At 44.7% G+C, this 16,347-nt stretch overlaps 1 protein-coding gene across 1 annotated transcript in view; it reads right to left on the bottom strand.

The window, feature by feature from the left end:
* Positions 1 to 16,347, bottom strand: part of LOC124622570 (galactoside alpha-(1,2)-fucosyltransferase 2-like) — a 105,192-nt gene that overhangs the window by 12,447 nt on the left and 76,398 nt on the right. The window contains exon 5 of the mRNA XM_047148318.1: positions 14,168 to 14,296. Coding sequence (XP_047004274.1) covers positions 14,168 to 14,296 — 129 coding nt within the window. The remainder of the gene's footprint in view (positions 1 to 14,167; positions 14,297 to 16,347) is intronic.

The raw sequence follows: 16,347 nt of genomic DNA, 5'->3' as shown, positions 1-16,347 counted from the left end.
CGCCAAAGGCGGGCGCGAAACAGGACGATTGAAAAACATAAACGCCCTTTGCTGCTTCGGATCACGTTCAAATTTTATCAAATGGTTTTAGAAGGCCCTTAGTGGCTCCTCCCTGTATATCAGAACAAAAAGTAAGGTGAAAGTGTGCTCTACAGGGGTGCGATGACTTTTAGTGGAGCTGCTGGCCCACGATGTCCTTAGAGAAGGGTTGAATCGTTGCTGCTCAGTGCACTGCAAACTATCGTTTTGGACTGCGAAATGTATGGGAATGAACGCCCCAAGGAAAGGGGTGGTTCCATTGACGCTCTTTATGCCTCCCATAAGGCCTCTTCATGTCGATTCTGAGCGGCGGTGTGTCCGAATTGTCTTCCTCGGCCGCCCCGAAGAAAGCGCGTGATTTCAACGCTGGGCGTTGCAGTTCTGAGATCCATCACAGAGGCGTGAAGAAAAAGAATGAAAAGTATGTGAGAGGTGGTGCAACGGCCTTCCAATCGTGTGACCGTCCATGGTGTCGTCGAACGAATTGTGGTGAAATTTGGTGCCAGCGTGGTATCATTAAGCAACCTTATACGTCACATCTACATCTATATACCAATCAGGTTTCCGTAAACATCGAAGCACAACATCCGCACTGATAAAGGTGACAGATGACCTGAAACTTGCCATGGACAGACATGAAGCGACTATCATTTGCTTCTTAGATTTCAGCAAAGCATTTGATACTGTCGACTTCGACATCTTACTAGCCAAACTTAGCGGTCTAAATTTCTCACCAAGTGCAGTGCAATGGTTTCGCTCATACATGACGTCTCGTCAGCAACGCATCCTGTCTGGGAATATAAAATCACAATGGCGGCAGGTAGTGTCAGGCGCTCCCCAAGGCTCAGTATTAGGTCCTATACTCTTCTCTCTGTATGTCAATGATGTGTCATCGGTTCTGACCTACTGCAAATATCATATGTATGCTGATGACCTTCAGTTGTATCTAAGTGCGAAACCAAGCAATCTCAAGAAAGCTATTGAAAATTTCAAGACTGACCTCGATGCGCTGTCAAAATGGGTACAGGACATAGGTCTAAAACTAAACCCATCTAAAACCCAAGCGGTACTTGTTGGTCACTCTAAGCTCATCAGCCAAAAACATCGGGAATCCGTACCACCTCTTATCCTAAATGGAACAAATATTGACTTCTCTCCCTCAGCAAAGAGTTTGGGACTAATAATAGATGAAAATCTAAATTGGACAGAGCACGTAACTGCAGTGTGCAAAAAAGCATCAGCATCCCTTCATGTCCTACAAAAATATAAAAAACTCTTCCCTTTAGATCTGAAAAAAATTAGTACAAACGCTTATACTCCCAATCATTGACTACAGCGATATTATCCTACAAGGCCTCTCTCAGGAAAATTCCCGACGTCTAGAACTGGTCATGAATGCCTGCGTCCGATATATCTGTGACGTTCGACTTTTTGATCACATTTCACCAGCATATGCAAAATTGTCCTGGCTGCGTGCAGACAAACGCAGAGATTTCCATACACTCTGTCTCATCTACTGCCTTATAAATATACCCTGTCCCTCATATCTCTCCTCATCCCTAACGCTCATGTCGGAACAACATGACAGAAACACACGTTCCCATTATAATAAAATCCTCTCCGTTCCACTGCATCGCTCAGTCACCTTCTCCAAGTCCTTTACCGTAGCGGGAACCCGACTCTGGAATAACCTCCCTCGTTATGTTAGAGAACTTAAAAACATGTCCGGCTTCAAAAAACAGTTAATGACGTATCTACTTAAGCAACAGTAATGCCTTCCTCTGTACATGAATGCACTTCACCTCATTACTTCCCTCTTCCCCCCCTCCTTAAATCTCCCTTCCCCAAAACTCGCTATACTAGTAAGCATCTACTTTACACACCAAGATATTAATGTACATCTGCACAAACCTTCATAACTATTGCCAACCTTTCTCATGTTTGTCATTATTATTTGATTTTTTTTACTGTTCTTATTATTGCTTTTATCATAATCTGTATGTATAGCACCTGTTGTAAAAATACTGCCAGCATTTACTTTATTAGGTCTTAGTCATGTTTACCATTATTATTTGATTCTTTTACTGTTATTATTATTGCTTTTATCATAATCTGTATGTATAGCACCTGTTGTAAAAATACTGCCGCATTTACTTTATTAGGCCTTAGTCACTACTCTTTATTCATATTGTCACTAGAGTAAGCCAATTTTCTCATTTAAACTATGGTCATGATGTAACTCTGATGTGTGAAATGCTGCATGTGTGGAACACTGGTCCGATGTAAGAGAGGGCCTGATGGCCCTAATCTGATCAGGTTGAATAAATAAATAAATAAATAAATATCTACATCCATACTCCGCAATCCACCTGACGGTGTGTGGCGGAGGGTACCTTGAGTACCTCTATCGGTTATCCCTCCTATTCCAGTCTCGTATTGTTCGTGGAAAGAAGGATTGTCGGTACGCCTCTGTGTGGGCTCTAATCTCTCTGATTTTATCCTCATGGTCTCTTCGCGAGATATACGTAGGAGGGAGCAATATACTGCTTGACTCCTCGATGAAGGTATGTTCTCGAGACTTCAACAAAAGACCGTACCGAGCTACTGAGCCTCTCTCTTGCAGAGTCTTCCACTGGAACTTTTGAGCTCTGGCTTTTTTCTCTCACGTGTTGACACCTTACCGACGCGTCGCCGGCCAGAGGGTGATGTGGCAGAGTGCCACGCCTTTACACAATTATGGAGGAAAGTTGTAGATACGTTTGTGGGAAATTTCAAACTTCTATGTCGCGGTGTTTCGAAAAAGTGATCCTTTGCTTTACGCAGTATAGAATAGATAAAGAAGGAAGTTGCAAGGAGGAAACTATAGCAGGAATTGCAAAGGGCAAAAGCCTTTTCTGCAAAAAGAAATATCTGATGGAATTCTAAAGTATAAAAATTGAGACCAGGAAAGAATCATGTGTGTGTTGCATAGCACCAAGATTGCATTGACTTCCCAGCATTCATACAGAAAGTCTACTTTTATGGGCAGAAGTAATCAACATTGGTGCTCCTACGTATAATTTTGCCAAACGTTTTGCTTCGTTGCTCAGACAATTGGTGGGCAACTGTTCACATGTACAAAACTCAGCCTAGTTTTTCAATAGACTGGGGACTCTGTGTCTAAGCAGTTCGGATCATTTAAGGGTGGTAGGACGTCAAAAATTAAAAAGAAAATCGATTTTTCAAAAATATGCCTATTTTGTAGCGCACATCTTCCTGAATAGTTTGGTATGAAACATATATGTTTGAGAGATTATAAGGGACGCTATTTGCTCTTAAGTGTACCGTGATGCAGCGCCACACTCCTTTGGACAGTATTCTTCTGTCATATGTAAGTGTATTTCGCTCTGTAGAATTCGAATGTTTATATTTGTGCCAGAGATTGTCATCAAACCTATATTCAGGGACCTTGCAAATGAAAATTTGTTGAACAAATGTCTTCATGGCGGTACCCAAAACCCAAATGAAAGTTTTAACCAATATGTATGGGAAAGATTGCCAAAAACTATTTTTGTGGGAAGGAATGCACTTCCTATTGGTGTTTATGATGCAGTTTCATGTTTTAATGATGGGGTGCAAAGCAGGAAATATATTTTAGCGAAAATGGGAATTAGGCCCGGCGTGAACTGCATCAAAGCTTTGTATGCAGTAGACAGAGAGAGTGTAGTGAAAACAGATAAATCATTTTTGGAGGTGATAAAATCAAGATGCGTGCATCACAGGAATGTGAAAAGGAAGAAAACTGATTTATAAAATGAAAAAGAACCTGCTTATGGTGCTGGACAGTTCTAAAAGAATGCCAAATACAAGCAGAAACTTTAACGGCCATTTTCCGCAAAACACAAATTTCTGTACTTAGGTACATGTAACATCAAAAATAAATATCCTATTAGTTTCAAACCTGTTATGCTTACTAAACACAAACTCCTTAATGCAAAACTCTATAATTTTCCAAATCTATTACAAACTTGTAAAAATTTAGATAATTAACTGTAGAATTTGTTTTTTTTCTAAATATTAAGTTTAAAATGTAACTGGCTCATTTATTTTATCATTAATTAAATACATTCTAGAGTTTCATACACCAGTACTTATTGCTTGTGTGCTGTGCAAAATTCATCGAAGAATTTCTCTTACTTATGAAGAAAAGTGTACCTACAGCAACAAATGCAGCCAATAGTGAGTGAAAAAATAATGAAATTTCACATGTAAAAATTTTATTTTGTTATATTTTTGAACTTCCTCTGTTATGAGCGTGAATTCTGAATCCTTCCCGGTCATGCTGCCAAAGTTTTATGAATTTATTTGTAAAAGTATAGACAGTGGAAATTAAAATGTCCTGTGGTGTCTCTCATGCTCCAAGTCGGCACGTTTGACGCCCTACCCCCCTTAATTGGTTTATTTATAGCATCATTTTTTACGAAGATTCTACTCGCAGATTCTTTGACACTGCTTTTTTGTTTTGGCACACTATTTTCTCAACCTATTTTATGTTCAAGCATTGGTACTTTGAGCAGACTGATGGCTCCGCCATGGGCAGCCCTCTCATTCCCCTGGTGGCAAACTACGTTACAGAGTGCTTTGAGGAGAGAGCGCTGGATCAGCATCCCATGAAACAACTGTATTTTTGACGTATGTTGCCAATACTTTCATTGTGTGGCCTTATGGAGAAGATAAATTAACTTGAATTTTTACATTTTCTCAACTCCATTCATAAGAAAATCCGGTTCAGCATGGAATAAGAGTAACATGGCTATCTGCCTTTAGTGGTTGTTATGGTTAGATGGAAGAATGACTGCTCCCTGGTTGATTCAGCTTATTCTAAGCTCAGTCATACCGATTTGAATTTACAATCGTCGAGTTGTCATCACCCGTAGTAAAATATCAGGGTGCTTAAAACACTTGCGCACAAAGCTGACATAGCCTCAGATTCAGGCTGAATCCCTAAATAGCTCGCCCACATAAATATAGTGTTCTGGGAAACTATATATTCTTCCCAACAGATTAACAGGACACTATTAGTTAAAATGAAGCACCAGAAATTGGATAAGAGAAGTGGACGCCTGCAAAATCTCCAGCTTTTCTTCCCTTTGTTGGCAATATTTCGCTTAAGCTAACGAGAATCCTCCATAAATTTAAGGTGAAAGTTATTTTTCGCCCACCGTCGAAGACTGCTCTATGTCTGTGATCAGTGAAAGTTTGTATTGCGTAAGACTGGAATTCACAAAATACGTTGCCAGCGTGGTACTGTTTACATACGCCAAACCTCGCCCACCGTAGAGCAAGTCTGCTCACGTAGTACACACTGTCACGATGCCTCCGATTACTACCACAGGTTCATTAGTCCACGGTCCACTCACAACGATGCCATGTGCAGTGCAATTATACAGGCCGAGCGGTTCTAGGCGCTACAGTCTGGAACCGCACGACCGCTACGGTCGCAGGTTCAAATCCTGCCTCGGGCATGGATGTGTGTGATGTCCTTAGGTTAGTTAGGTTTAAGTGTAGTTCTGAGTTCTAGGGGACTGATGACCTCAGAAGTTAAGTCCCATAGTGCTCACAAGGGAACCTCCCCATCGCACCCCCCTCAGATTTAGTTATAAGTTGGCGCAGTGGATAGGCCTTGAAAAACTGAACACAGATCAATTGAGAAAACAGGAAGAAGTTGTGTAGAACTGTGAAAAAATAAGCAAAATATACAAACCGAGTAGTTCAAGGGAACATAAGCAACAATAAGGACGTCAGAAACGCAGGAGCGCCGTGGTCTCGTGGCAACGTGAGCAGCTGCGGAACGAAGGGTCCTGGTTTATCAAGGCCTATCCATCAAGTGAAAATTTTAATCTTTTATTTTCAGTTTATGTGACAAACTCTTATGTTTTCATCACTTTTTTGGGAGTGATTATCACATCCACAAGAAAACCTAAATCGGGCAAGGAAGAAGAATCTTTTTACCCATTCGCCAAGTGTACAAGTTAGGTGGGTCGACAACATATTCCTGTCATGTGACGCACATGCCGTCACCAGTGACTTATAGAATATATCAGACATGTTTTCCTGTGGAGGAATCGGTTGACCTATGACCTTGCGATCAAATGTTTTCGGTTCCGATTGCACAGGCACGTCCTTTCGTCTACTAATCGCACGGTTTTGCGATGCGGTCGCAAAACACAGACACTAAACTTATTACAGTGAACAGAGACGTCAATGAACGAACGGATAGATAATAACTATGCAAAAGTAAAGAAAGTAAAATTTTCACTAGTGGGAGGACTTGAACCAAGAACCTCTTCTTCTTCAGCTGCTCACGTTACCACGGGACCACGGCGCTCGTCAGCTCACGTTCTCCTTTATGTTGTCTATGTGGCCAAGACTGATGACCAGTTTGTATATTTTGCTTATTTTTTCACAGTTCCACACAACTTCTTCCTGTTTTCTCAATTGATCTGTGTTCAGTTTACCAAGGCCTATCCACTGTGCCAACTTATAACTAAATCTGAGGGGGGTGCGATGGGGAGGTTCCCTTGTCAGAGCCATTTGAACCATTTTTTTTTGCAATTATACAGTATTGGGTTAGTGCATAGGTTCGCAGTATTTTTGTTTTGCACGTTGGTATTCCGGTTGCTATGGGTTTATTTATCGATTGTCATTTTTTACTAGTAGTTCACTGTGGGTATGTAAGTTTAGATATTGTCATTTTGTCATCTGGAGAGACTGAATGCAGCTGTTGACGCTAGAAAGTGGAGTGTCAAGTGGAGGAATCGGAACATTTCCGACATATTCTTCTGTATGAATTCAGTAGAGGGCTGACAGCAGCGGAGGCGTCAGAAACTTTAGCGCCGTGTATGGGGATAATGCCATTGGACTGAGCACGGCAAGAAACTGGTTTTCTCTTTCTAGGGAGGATCGTTTTGACGTTGACTTTCCACGTTTAGGAAGGCCTTTGGGGTTTGATGATGATCGCTTAAACGTATTAATCCACACCGATCCACGTCAGTGTACTCAAGAACCGACAAATGTGATGAGCCCTGATCATTCTACCAGCGTGTGGCATTTGCATGCAACGGGGAAGGTTCAAAAATTGGGTGTATGGGTGTCGCATGCTCTAAGCCAAAAGCACAAAAATCGGAGGGTGGCCATATGTGCATCTCTGCTTGCTCGTCATCGAATGGCTCGTGAACAACATCGACGATTCCTAATCTGTTTCGTCACTGGTGACGAGTTGTTTGTTGTGGTCATCAGTCCTGAGACTGGTTTGATGTAGCTTTCCATGCTACTCTATCCTGTGAAAGCTTCTCCCTCCACGCTGCCCTCCAGTACTAAACTGGTGATCCCTTGATGCCTCAGAACATGTCCTACCAACCCGTCCCTTCTTCTTGTCAAGTTGTGCCACAAACTCCTCTTCTCCCCAATTCTATTCAATACCTCCTCATTAGTTATGTGATCTACCCATCAAATCTTCAGCATTCTTCTGTAACACCACATTTCAAAAGTTTCTATTCTCTTCTTGTCCAAACTAGTTATCGTCCATGTTTCACTTCCATACATGGCTACACTCCATACAAATACTTTCAGAAATGACTTCTTGTCACTTAAATCCATACTAAATGTTGACAAATTTCTCTTCTTCAGAAACGATTTCCTTGCCATTGCCAATCTACGTTTTACATCCTCTCTATTTCGACCATCATGAGTTATTTTGCTCCCCAAATAGCAGAACTCATTTACTACTTTAAGCGTCTCATTTCCTAACCTAATTCCCTCAGCATCACTAGATTTAATTCGACTTATGCTAACATAAGGAAAAAAAAACCGGAATGGTTGAGTCCAAACATAGCAGCAACTCCTCGTACAAAAACCTGCTCGCATCCACAAAAGATAATGTTATGTATCTGGTGGAACAGCGACAGCGTGGTGTGTTACGAATTGCTTCCCCGAGGCATAACCGTCATTGCTGATATTTATTGTAAAAAACTGAGACGTTTTACAGATGCAGTCCAAGAATAGTTACCAGGAAGACTGCGTATGTGATGCTACTCCACCATAACGCCCGCCCACATTCCGCTAGGCAGACAAAAAACACAATGCAGGGGCTAGGGGGAAATCATTCCGCATCCACCTTATTCACTTGATTTTGCGCCGTAGATTTTTACGTTTCTCGCTCTCTGTCAAAAAAATGGTTCAAATGGCTCTGAGTACTATGGGACTCAACATCTTAGGTCATAAGTCCCTTAGAGCTTAGAACTACTTAAACCTAACTAACCTAAGGACATCACACACAGCCATGCCCGAGGCAGGATTCGAACCTGCGACCGTAGCAGTCCGCGCTCTCTGTCGAACGAACTTAAAGGAACTTCCATTGTGGATGAAAATGCATTACGAACATGGATCGATGAGCACTTCTCCTCAAAACGAAGTGATTTCTACAGTTACAGAATGGAAAAGTTACCCCAGCGTTGCCAGAATGTTGTAAATATTGAAGGAGAATAAAGGATGAGCAAAGTCTTGCCCTGATTATAACAACTTATTACAGAGTAACGGTTTGATATAATAATTTACATTTGATGCCGTTACATAGATTAGCGTTGCTAGTTTTTTTTAAAGACCACTTACGTGTGCTCCCTTGGTAGCTCGGAGAATCTCGAGGCGGTCTTCCAGTTCCCGCCAGGTGTTTCGTAACATGTGTTCTGTCACAGTACCCACAGCAGTTCGTCGACTGGTGTGACGAAAACTCTGTCCTTGATACAGCCCCAGAAAAAAAGGTCAAGGGGTGTAACGTCTGGAGAGGGGAGTAATGTTCGGATCGGTGGATTGGAAGGAACGGTCCAACACCCTGGCCACCCCGCTCTCCAGACATTACGCACCTTGACTTTTTTCTGGGGCTGTATCAAGGACAGAGTCTTCGTTACACTAGCTGCTGACGTCGACGAACTGAAGGCTTGGATACAAGCTGCTGTGGGTACTGTGACAGAACACATATTACGAAACACCTGGTGGGAACTGGAATATCACCTCGACATTCTCCGAGCTAACAAGGGAGTACACGTTGAGGTTTACTAATGTAAGTGGTCTTAAAATAACTAGTAACACTAACCTATGTAACGGCATCAAATGTAACTTATTATGTCAATCGGTTATTCTGTTATAAATTTCTATAATGAGGGCGAGACACTGCTCTCACCCTGTACATTATTGATGGCAAAAGTTTCTGTTATGTTTGTCTGTTGTGTTTATTAAACTTGTGGAAGAACGCTACCAAATTACGCGCCAATCCAATAGTTGACGATGTCGCTGGATCAACATGTGAAGAAGTAGGTGCCTGCTGTGTGAGCCTCAAGTTCAGCAGTGTGAATTGAACGGTGAGCGAAGAAACCACTCGTGCCTCCACCAGCATTGTCCGCCTTCGCCATATCGACATTCTCTGATGAGGTGTAAACATGCAACATTTCGTGGCCGCCCCGTGGTTTCACCGTCCTCCATCCACTTTCCGCTAATTCTCGCGTCAGCAGCACGCGAACACCAGACCAGCTTCCCGTTGCCGAGATGCTCGTTCCCAGGCGTCCGGCTATAACAATCTGCCCTGTGTTAAACTCGTTTACGCCATCTGATTTCACCATTAGTGGCCCGTATCGTCGCTAGAATGATTCCCTACCCGTCTCTGCTCCGCTTACCGCGTCACGTGCCCGCCACGGCTCTAGGCGCCGTTCAGCCTCGCTTTCGTAATGTTTTGGCTCATCAGTGTAAATGGAACGATTAGCCTTCTTAAATTTGGTGTAACAGTAGACTAGTGTAACAGTAGACTATGGAAGAGCAGATACTTTGATAGGATAAGGAAAGGAAAAGTCTTGCAAACTGTGGCAGTAGATAAGACAGGTGTTGTTCGAGTTAGGCTGAAGTATTGGGAACAGCTGGAAAGCGGCAGTAGTGGAGACCTGCACCAAACGAACGTTTGGGTAGGAAAACGAGCTATAGGCTGTAACGACAGTCATTCTTAGTTACAAGTTATATATTTCCTATCTGTTCGGAAATAATTACACCAGTGTTTTACATCATTCCAGGTCTGCAGAAATACAGAAGAATGGAAAACGAAGTTGATCATCTCTCAGGTGACGTTCTGCTTGGCTTAAAATTTGATAACGGCAGGAATAATTAAGAATATTTGTCTACCTAGAAAAAGCGTTCAACAGTATAAAATGGTGCATAACGCTCGAAATTCGGGGGAAAATAGGAGCAAGCTATGGAGAAAGAAGGGTAAGGTACGGCGCTTATAACAATCTAGTGCGAACCAAGACCAAGAACGAAGTGGTCGGATTAAAAAGTGTGTAAGACAGGAATACACTCTTCCACCCCTCCTGTCAAGTGTGTACATCGAAGAAGCAGTGATGGAAATAAGAGCTTCAGAAGTGCCAAATACACTCTAAGAAAAAAAAAAAAAAAAGAAAAAGAACGGCGCCCCACGAAGGAATTATTCGAATGGGACGAAAATTGGAAAACGAGATATACATATACAAGCAAATGATTACAATTTGAGAAAAGTTGGATGATTTATTCAAGAGAAGGACGTTCACAAATTGAGCAAGCCAATAGCGCGTTGGTCCACCTCTGGCCTTTATGCAAACAGTTATTCGAATGGCTCTGAGAACTATGGGACTTAACATCTGAAGTCATCAGTCCCCTAGAACTTAGAACTACTTAAATCTAACTAACCTAAGGACATAACACACACCCATTCCCGAGGCAGTATTCGAACCTGAGATCGTAGTGGTCGCGCGGTTCCAGACTGAAGCGCTTAGAACCGCTCGGCCACAGCGGCCGGCGCAGTTACTCAGCTCGGCACTGATTGACAGAGATGTTGGCTGTCCTCCTGAGGGATATCGTGCCAAATTCTGTTCAATAGACGCGTTAGACCGTCAAAATCCAGAACTGGTTGGAAGGCCCTTCCCATAATGCTCCAAACATTCTCAGTTGGGAAAGGCAGGGTTTGACAAGCACGAAGACAACTAGCAGAAACTCGCGCCGTGTGCGGGCGTCCATTATCTTGCTGAAATGTAAGCCCAGGATTGCTTGCCATGACGGGTAACATAACAGGGGATGTAATATCATCGACGTACCGCTGTGCTGTAAGGGTGCCGCGGATGACAACCAAAGGCGTCCTACTGGAAAAGAAATGGCACCGAAACCATCGCTCCTCGTTTTCGGGTCGTAAGGTGGGTGGCAGTTAGTTTGGTACGCCACCGCTGTACACTTCATCTCCAGACACGTCTTCGCTGGTCACTGGAGCTCCGTTCGAAGCGGCATTCATCACTGAAGACAGTTCTACTACAGTCAATGAGATTACACGCCGAAAATGTGTCTGGTGACGCCACAGACAGCGGTGGGATACCTACCTAACTGGATAGTGCACCATTGACCAGCCCACTACATTGACACCCACAATGAGGCCTCTTTCAGATTCGGTCAAATGCTTATAACGCTGTCCCACACAAGTACATGGCATCTCCCTGCCTTTCACAGTGATAACTCAGTATCTACGCTGCTCTCACACCTTATATACCCTACTTGACATGGTAAAAACATTAGATATGGGCCGGTCGGGTGGCCGAGCGGTTCTAGGCGCTTCAGTCTACGGTCGAAGGTTCGAATCCTGCCTCGGGCATGGATGTGTGTGATGTCCTTAGATTAGTTAGGTTTAAGTAGTTCTAAGTTCTAGGGGACTGATGACCTCAGAAGTTAAGTCCCATAGTGCTCAGAGCCATTTGAACCATTAGATATGGGCAACGCTAATGCCCTCTGGCGGCCGTTAAACGGCAACTGTCATAGAGGATTGGAACTCATAATCATCTACGTACCAGCCGATGGTGTGTATGTGTACACATTTATATTGACGTCTGATCATTTTTTTTACCTGCACTGTGTTTCTGATCAGGCAACGTATTTTCGATAAAACGTGTGTAGTAGGCGATTTCTTATACTGGCATGTGGGACGACTTTTAATAAAATAATTGAAATGCCACGATCGCTTCAATATCGTTTACAAGATGACCGGTTTCAGCACACTGAAGATGCCATCATCGGATCTGAAACGTGGATTAACATTTCAGATCCGATGATGGCACCTTTAGAGTGCTGAAATCGGCCATCTAGTAAACGATATTGAAGCGATCGTGGCGTTTCAATTATTTTAAAAACAGAGTAATCGCCCCACGACACACCATGTGTTCACTGGAAAACGACTTTTAATTATACGGCGTCCGTGAAGTACACTATTTGATCAAAAGTATCCAGACACCTGGCTGAAAATGACTTAAAAGATAGTGGCGCCATCCATCGTTAATGCTGGAATTCAATATGGCGTTGGCCCACCCTTAGCCTTGATAACAGGTTTCACTTTCGCAGGCATACGTTCAGTCAGGTGCTGGAAGGTTTCTTTGGGAATGGCAGCCCATTCTTCACGGAGGTTTGCACTGAGGTCAGGTATCAATGTCGGTCGGTGAGGCCTGGCACGAAGTCGGCGTTCCGCAACATCCCAGAGGTGTTCTGTAGGATTTAGGTCAGGACTCTGTGCAGGCCAGTCCATTACAGGGATGTTACTGTCGTATAACCACTCCGCCACAAGCTGTGCATTGTGAAGAGGTGCTCGACCGTGTTGAAAGATGCAATCGCCATCCCCGAATTGCTCTTCAACAGTGGGAAGCAAGAAGGTGCTTAAAACATCAATGTATCCCTGTGCTGTGATAGTGCCACGCAAAACAACAAGGGGTGCAAGCCTCCTCTATGAAAAAGACGACCACACCGTAACACCACCGCGTCCGAATTTTACTCTTGGCACTACACAAGCTGGCAGACGACGCTCACCGGGCATACGCCATACCCACACCCTGCCTTCGGATCCCCACATTGTGTACCGTGATTCGTCACTTCACACAACGTTCTTCCACTGTTCAATCGTCCAATGTTTACGCTCATTAGCCGGCCGCGGTGGACGAGCGGTTCTAGGCGCTTAAGTCCGGAACTGTGTGACTGCTACAGTCGCAGGTTCGAATCCTGCGCCGCGCGGGATTAGGCAAGCGGTCTAAGGCGCTGCACCGAGCGAGGTGGCGCAGTGGTTAGCACACTGGACTCGCATGCGGGAGGACGACGGTTCAATCCCGTCTCTGGCCATCCTGATTTAGGTTTTCCGTGATTTCCCTAAATCGCTTCAGGCAAATGCCGGGATGGTTCCTTTGAAAGGGCACGGCCGATTTCCTTCCCCTTCCTTCCCTCACCCGAGCTTGCGCTCCGTCTCTAATGACCTCGTTGTCGACGGGACCTTAAACACTAATCTCCTCCTCCTCTCCTCCTCTAAGGCGCTGCAGTCATGGACTGTGCGGCTGGTCCCTGCGGAGGTTCGAATCCTGCCTCGGGCATGGGTGTGTGTGATGTCCTTAGGTTAGTTAGGTTTAAGTAGTTCTAAGTTCTAGGGGATTGGTGACCTCAGATGTTAAGTCCCATAGTGCTCAGAGCCATTTGAACCATTTACGCTCCTTACACGAGACGAGGCGTCGTTTGGCATTTACCGGCGTGATGTGTGGCTTATGAGCAGCCGCTCGACCATGAAATCAAAGTTTTCTCACCTCCCGCCTAACTGACATAGTACTTGCTGTAGATCCTGATGCGGTTAGGAATTCCTGTGTGATGGTCTGGATAGATGTCTGCCTATCACATATTACGACGCTCTTCAACTGTCGGCGGTCTCTGACAGTCAACAGACGAGATGGACCTGTACGCTTTTGTGCTGTACGTCTCCACGTTTCCACTTCACTATCACATCGGAAACAGTGGACCTAGGGATGTTAAGGAGTGTGGAAATCTAGCGTACAGACGTATGACACAAGTGGCCCCAATCACCCGACCACGTTCGAAGTCCGTGAGTTCCGCAGTGCCCCCCATTCTCCTCTCTCGCGGTGTCTAGTGACTACTGAGGCTGCTGGTATGGAGTACCTGGCAGTAGGTGGCAGCACAAAGCACCTAATATGAAAAACGTATCTTTTTGTGGGTGTCCGGATACTTTTGATCACATAGACTACCTAGGCTCCCGCTACCGGACACTCACCGTGGAGTTGAGCCAGAGGGCGGCCCGGCCGTAGTAGCGCTCGTCCGCTGGCCGGTCCGAGTTGTAGAGCAGGCGCAGGTGGTCCGCGTAGTCGGTGCGCCGCACGTGCACCCCAGCGAACACCACCTCCTGCGCAAAAGGAAACACCCTGAGGTGTTGCGCCATCTGGCAGCAGCCACAGTGCACCACAAGCTAGTCAATAACGACCACTAATTTGAAACGTACTGACAGATTAAATCTGTACGCAAGCAGGTACCTGGAACCTTGCCTTTCAGTGATGTTGAAACGATACTTTCATTTCCTTCGTTCCTTCTGTTCGAACAAAAACGCTAGTTGCAAGTTCGGCACAGTTTGAGAGTTCGACACACAACACAAGCTTCTGGTTGGTTGTGGTTACAGTAAGAATGAACACTGTGGGACACTGCAAGGCCGAGATGAAGCCCATGTCTCTCATACTGTTATGAAAAGTTCAGCCAAACACCAGACATAGTCCAAATTCGCAGCGTAACGCTCCAACAACAGAGAAGCTGGTGAATACGAGGTAATTACACTGGTCAGTCGATTTGGAGGAGGGAACCAAACAGCGAGGTCCCGTTAGTTGGGGAAGGATGGGGAAGGAAATCAAGTGTGCCCTTTCGAAGGAAGCATCCCGAGATTTGCCTGAAGCGATTTAGGAAAAGCACAGAAAACCTAAAGGTTTGAACCGTTATCCTCCCGAAAGCGAGTCCAGTGTGCTAACCACTGCACCACCTCGATCGGGCAGTTACACTGGTGAGCAAAGCTTAAGGACGAAATTAACTTTCACATCACGTGTCACTGCCCAGTAACATAGCTCGATAAAACTTCGGCTAAAGAACTGCTACAATATAGCACAAAAAGTAACTGCACGAAACACAGTGAGACGAACGGAAGTGACACTTCCATTCAAAGAGAATAATTACACTGAATTCCCTGCGATTGGGGATGGTCCCCTGAACATTACAAAAGGCGGGACATGTTTCTCAATATGGCACGTCATGCTCTGCAACGTGATCACATACCGGCAACAAGGTCGATAAGGATTTCTTCTGGTAGGGCGTACCATTTTTTCCACCAGCGTGATTGACAACTGTTGAATGGTTGTTGGTGCATGTGGACGTGGAGCAATTTGTTTTCCCAACGAATCCCACATGTGCTCGATCGAATTTAAGTCGGGGTTCAAATGGCTCTAAGCACTATGGGACTTAACATCTGAGGTCATCAGTCCCCTAGAACTTAGAACTACTTAAACCTAACTAACCTAAGGACATCACACAGCCGGCCGGGGTGGCCGAGCGGTTCTAAGCGCTACAGTCTGGAACCGCGCGACCGCTACGGTCGCAGGTTCGAATCCTGCCTCGGGCATGGATGTGTGTGATGTCCTTAGGTTAGTTAGGTTTAAGTAGTTCTAAGTTCTAGGTGACTGATGACCTCAGAAGTTAAGTCTCATAGTGCTCAGAGCCATTTGAACCATTTGACATCACACACATCCATGCCCGAGGCAGGATTCGAACCTGCGACCGTGGCAGTCGTGCGCTTCCGGACTGAAGAGCCTAGAACCGCTCGGCTTAAGTCGGGGGCGGGCAGGTCAGTCCGTTCGCCAGATATCCTGTTGCTCCACGAGCTGCTCCATTTGTGGAGTTCGATTCGGTCGCGCAATGTCTCCCATAACAATGAAGCCAGAGACAAATGCATCCCATAAAAGACGCAGTGGCACAAAAATTTTGATCGGTGAGTGCATTGTGCTAAGAGATTTGGAGGTCAATAGGCCTGTGCAACATTATGCACCCCCTCACTATAATATCTGGACCACTGAAACGATGATGTTCGACAATTCTGGACTACCTTCATATGGCGAAAGATGGGAACAGCTAATGCATCAAGGAACATAGTCCAACAGAGGTGGGATATTGCATGGGTGTGCTGACCTCAAAGTCTTTGAACACGGTACGCCCACTGATTAACATTATTATCATACTGTCTTACTTTCCCATGTGCGTCTTTTCAGGGTGCATTTTGCTCTGACTTCATTTTTATGGATGACAATGCGCGATCGAATCGAACCGCTCAGGTGGAGGAGCTCTCGGAACGAGAGGATATTCGGCGAATTGGAATGGCATGCTCGCTCCTCCGACTTAAATCCCATTCAACATGTGTGGGAT

This window comes from Schistocerca americana, chromosome 7 (assembly GCF_021461395.2).
Source record: "Schistocerca americana isolate TAMUIC-IGC-003095 chromosome 7, iqSchAmer2.1, whole genome shotgun sequence".
NCBI classification, from domain to species: domain Eukaryota; kingdom Metazoa; phylum Arthropoda; class Insecta; order Orthoptera; family Acrididae; genus Schistocerca; species Schistocerca americana.
This window is presented reverse-complemented; position numbering and strand designations above follow the sequence as displayed.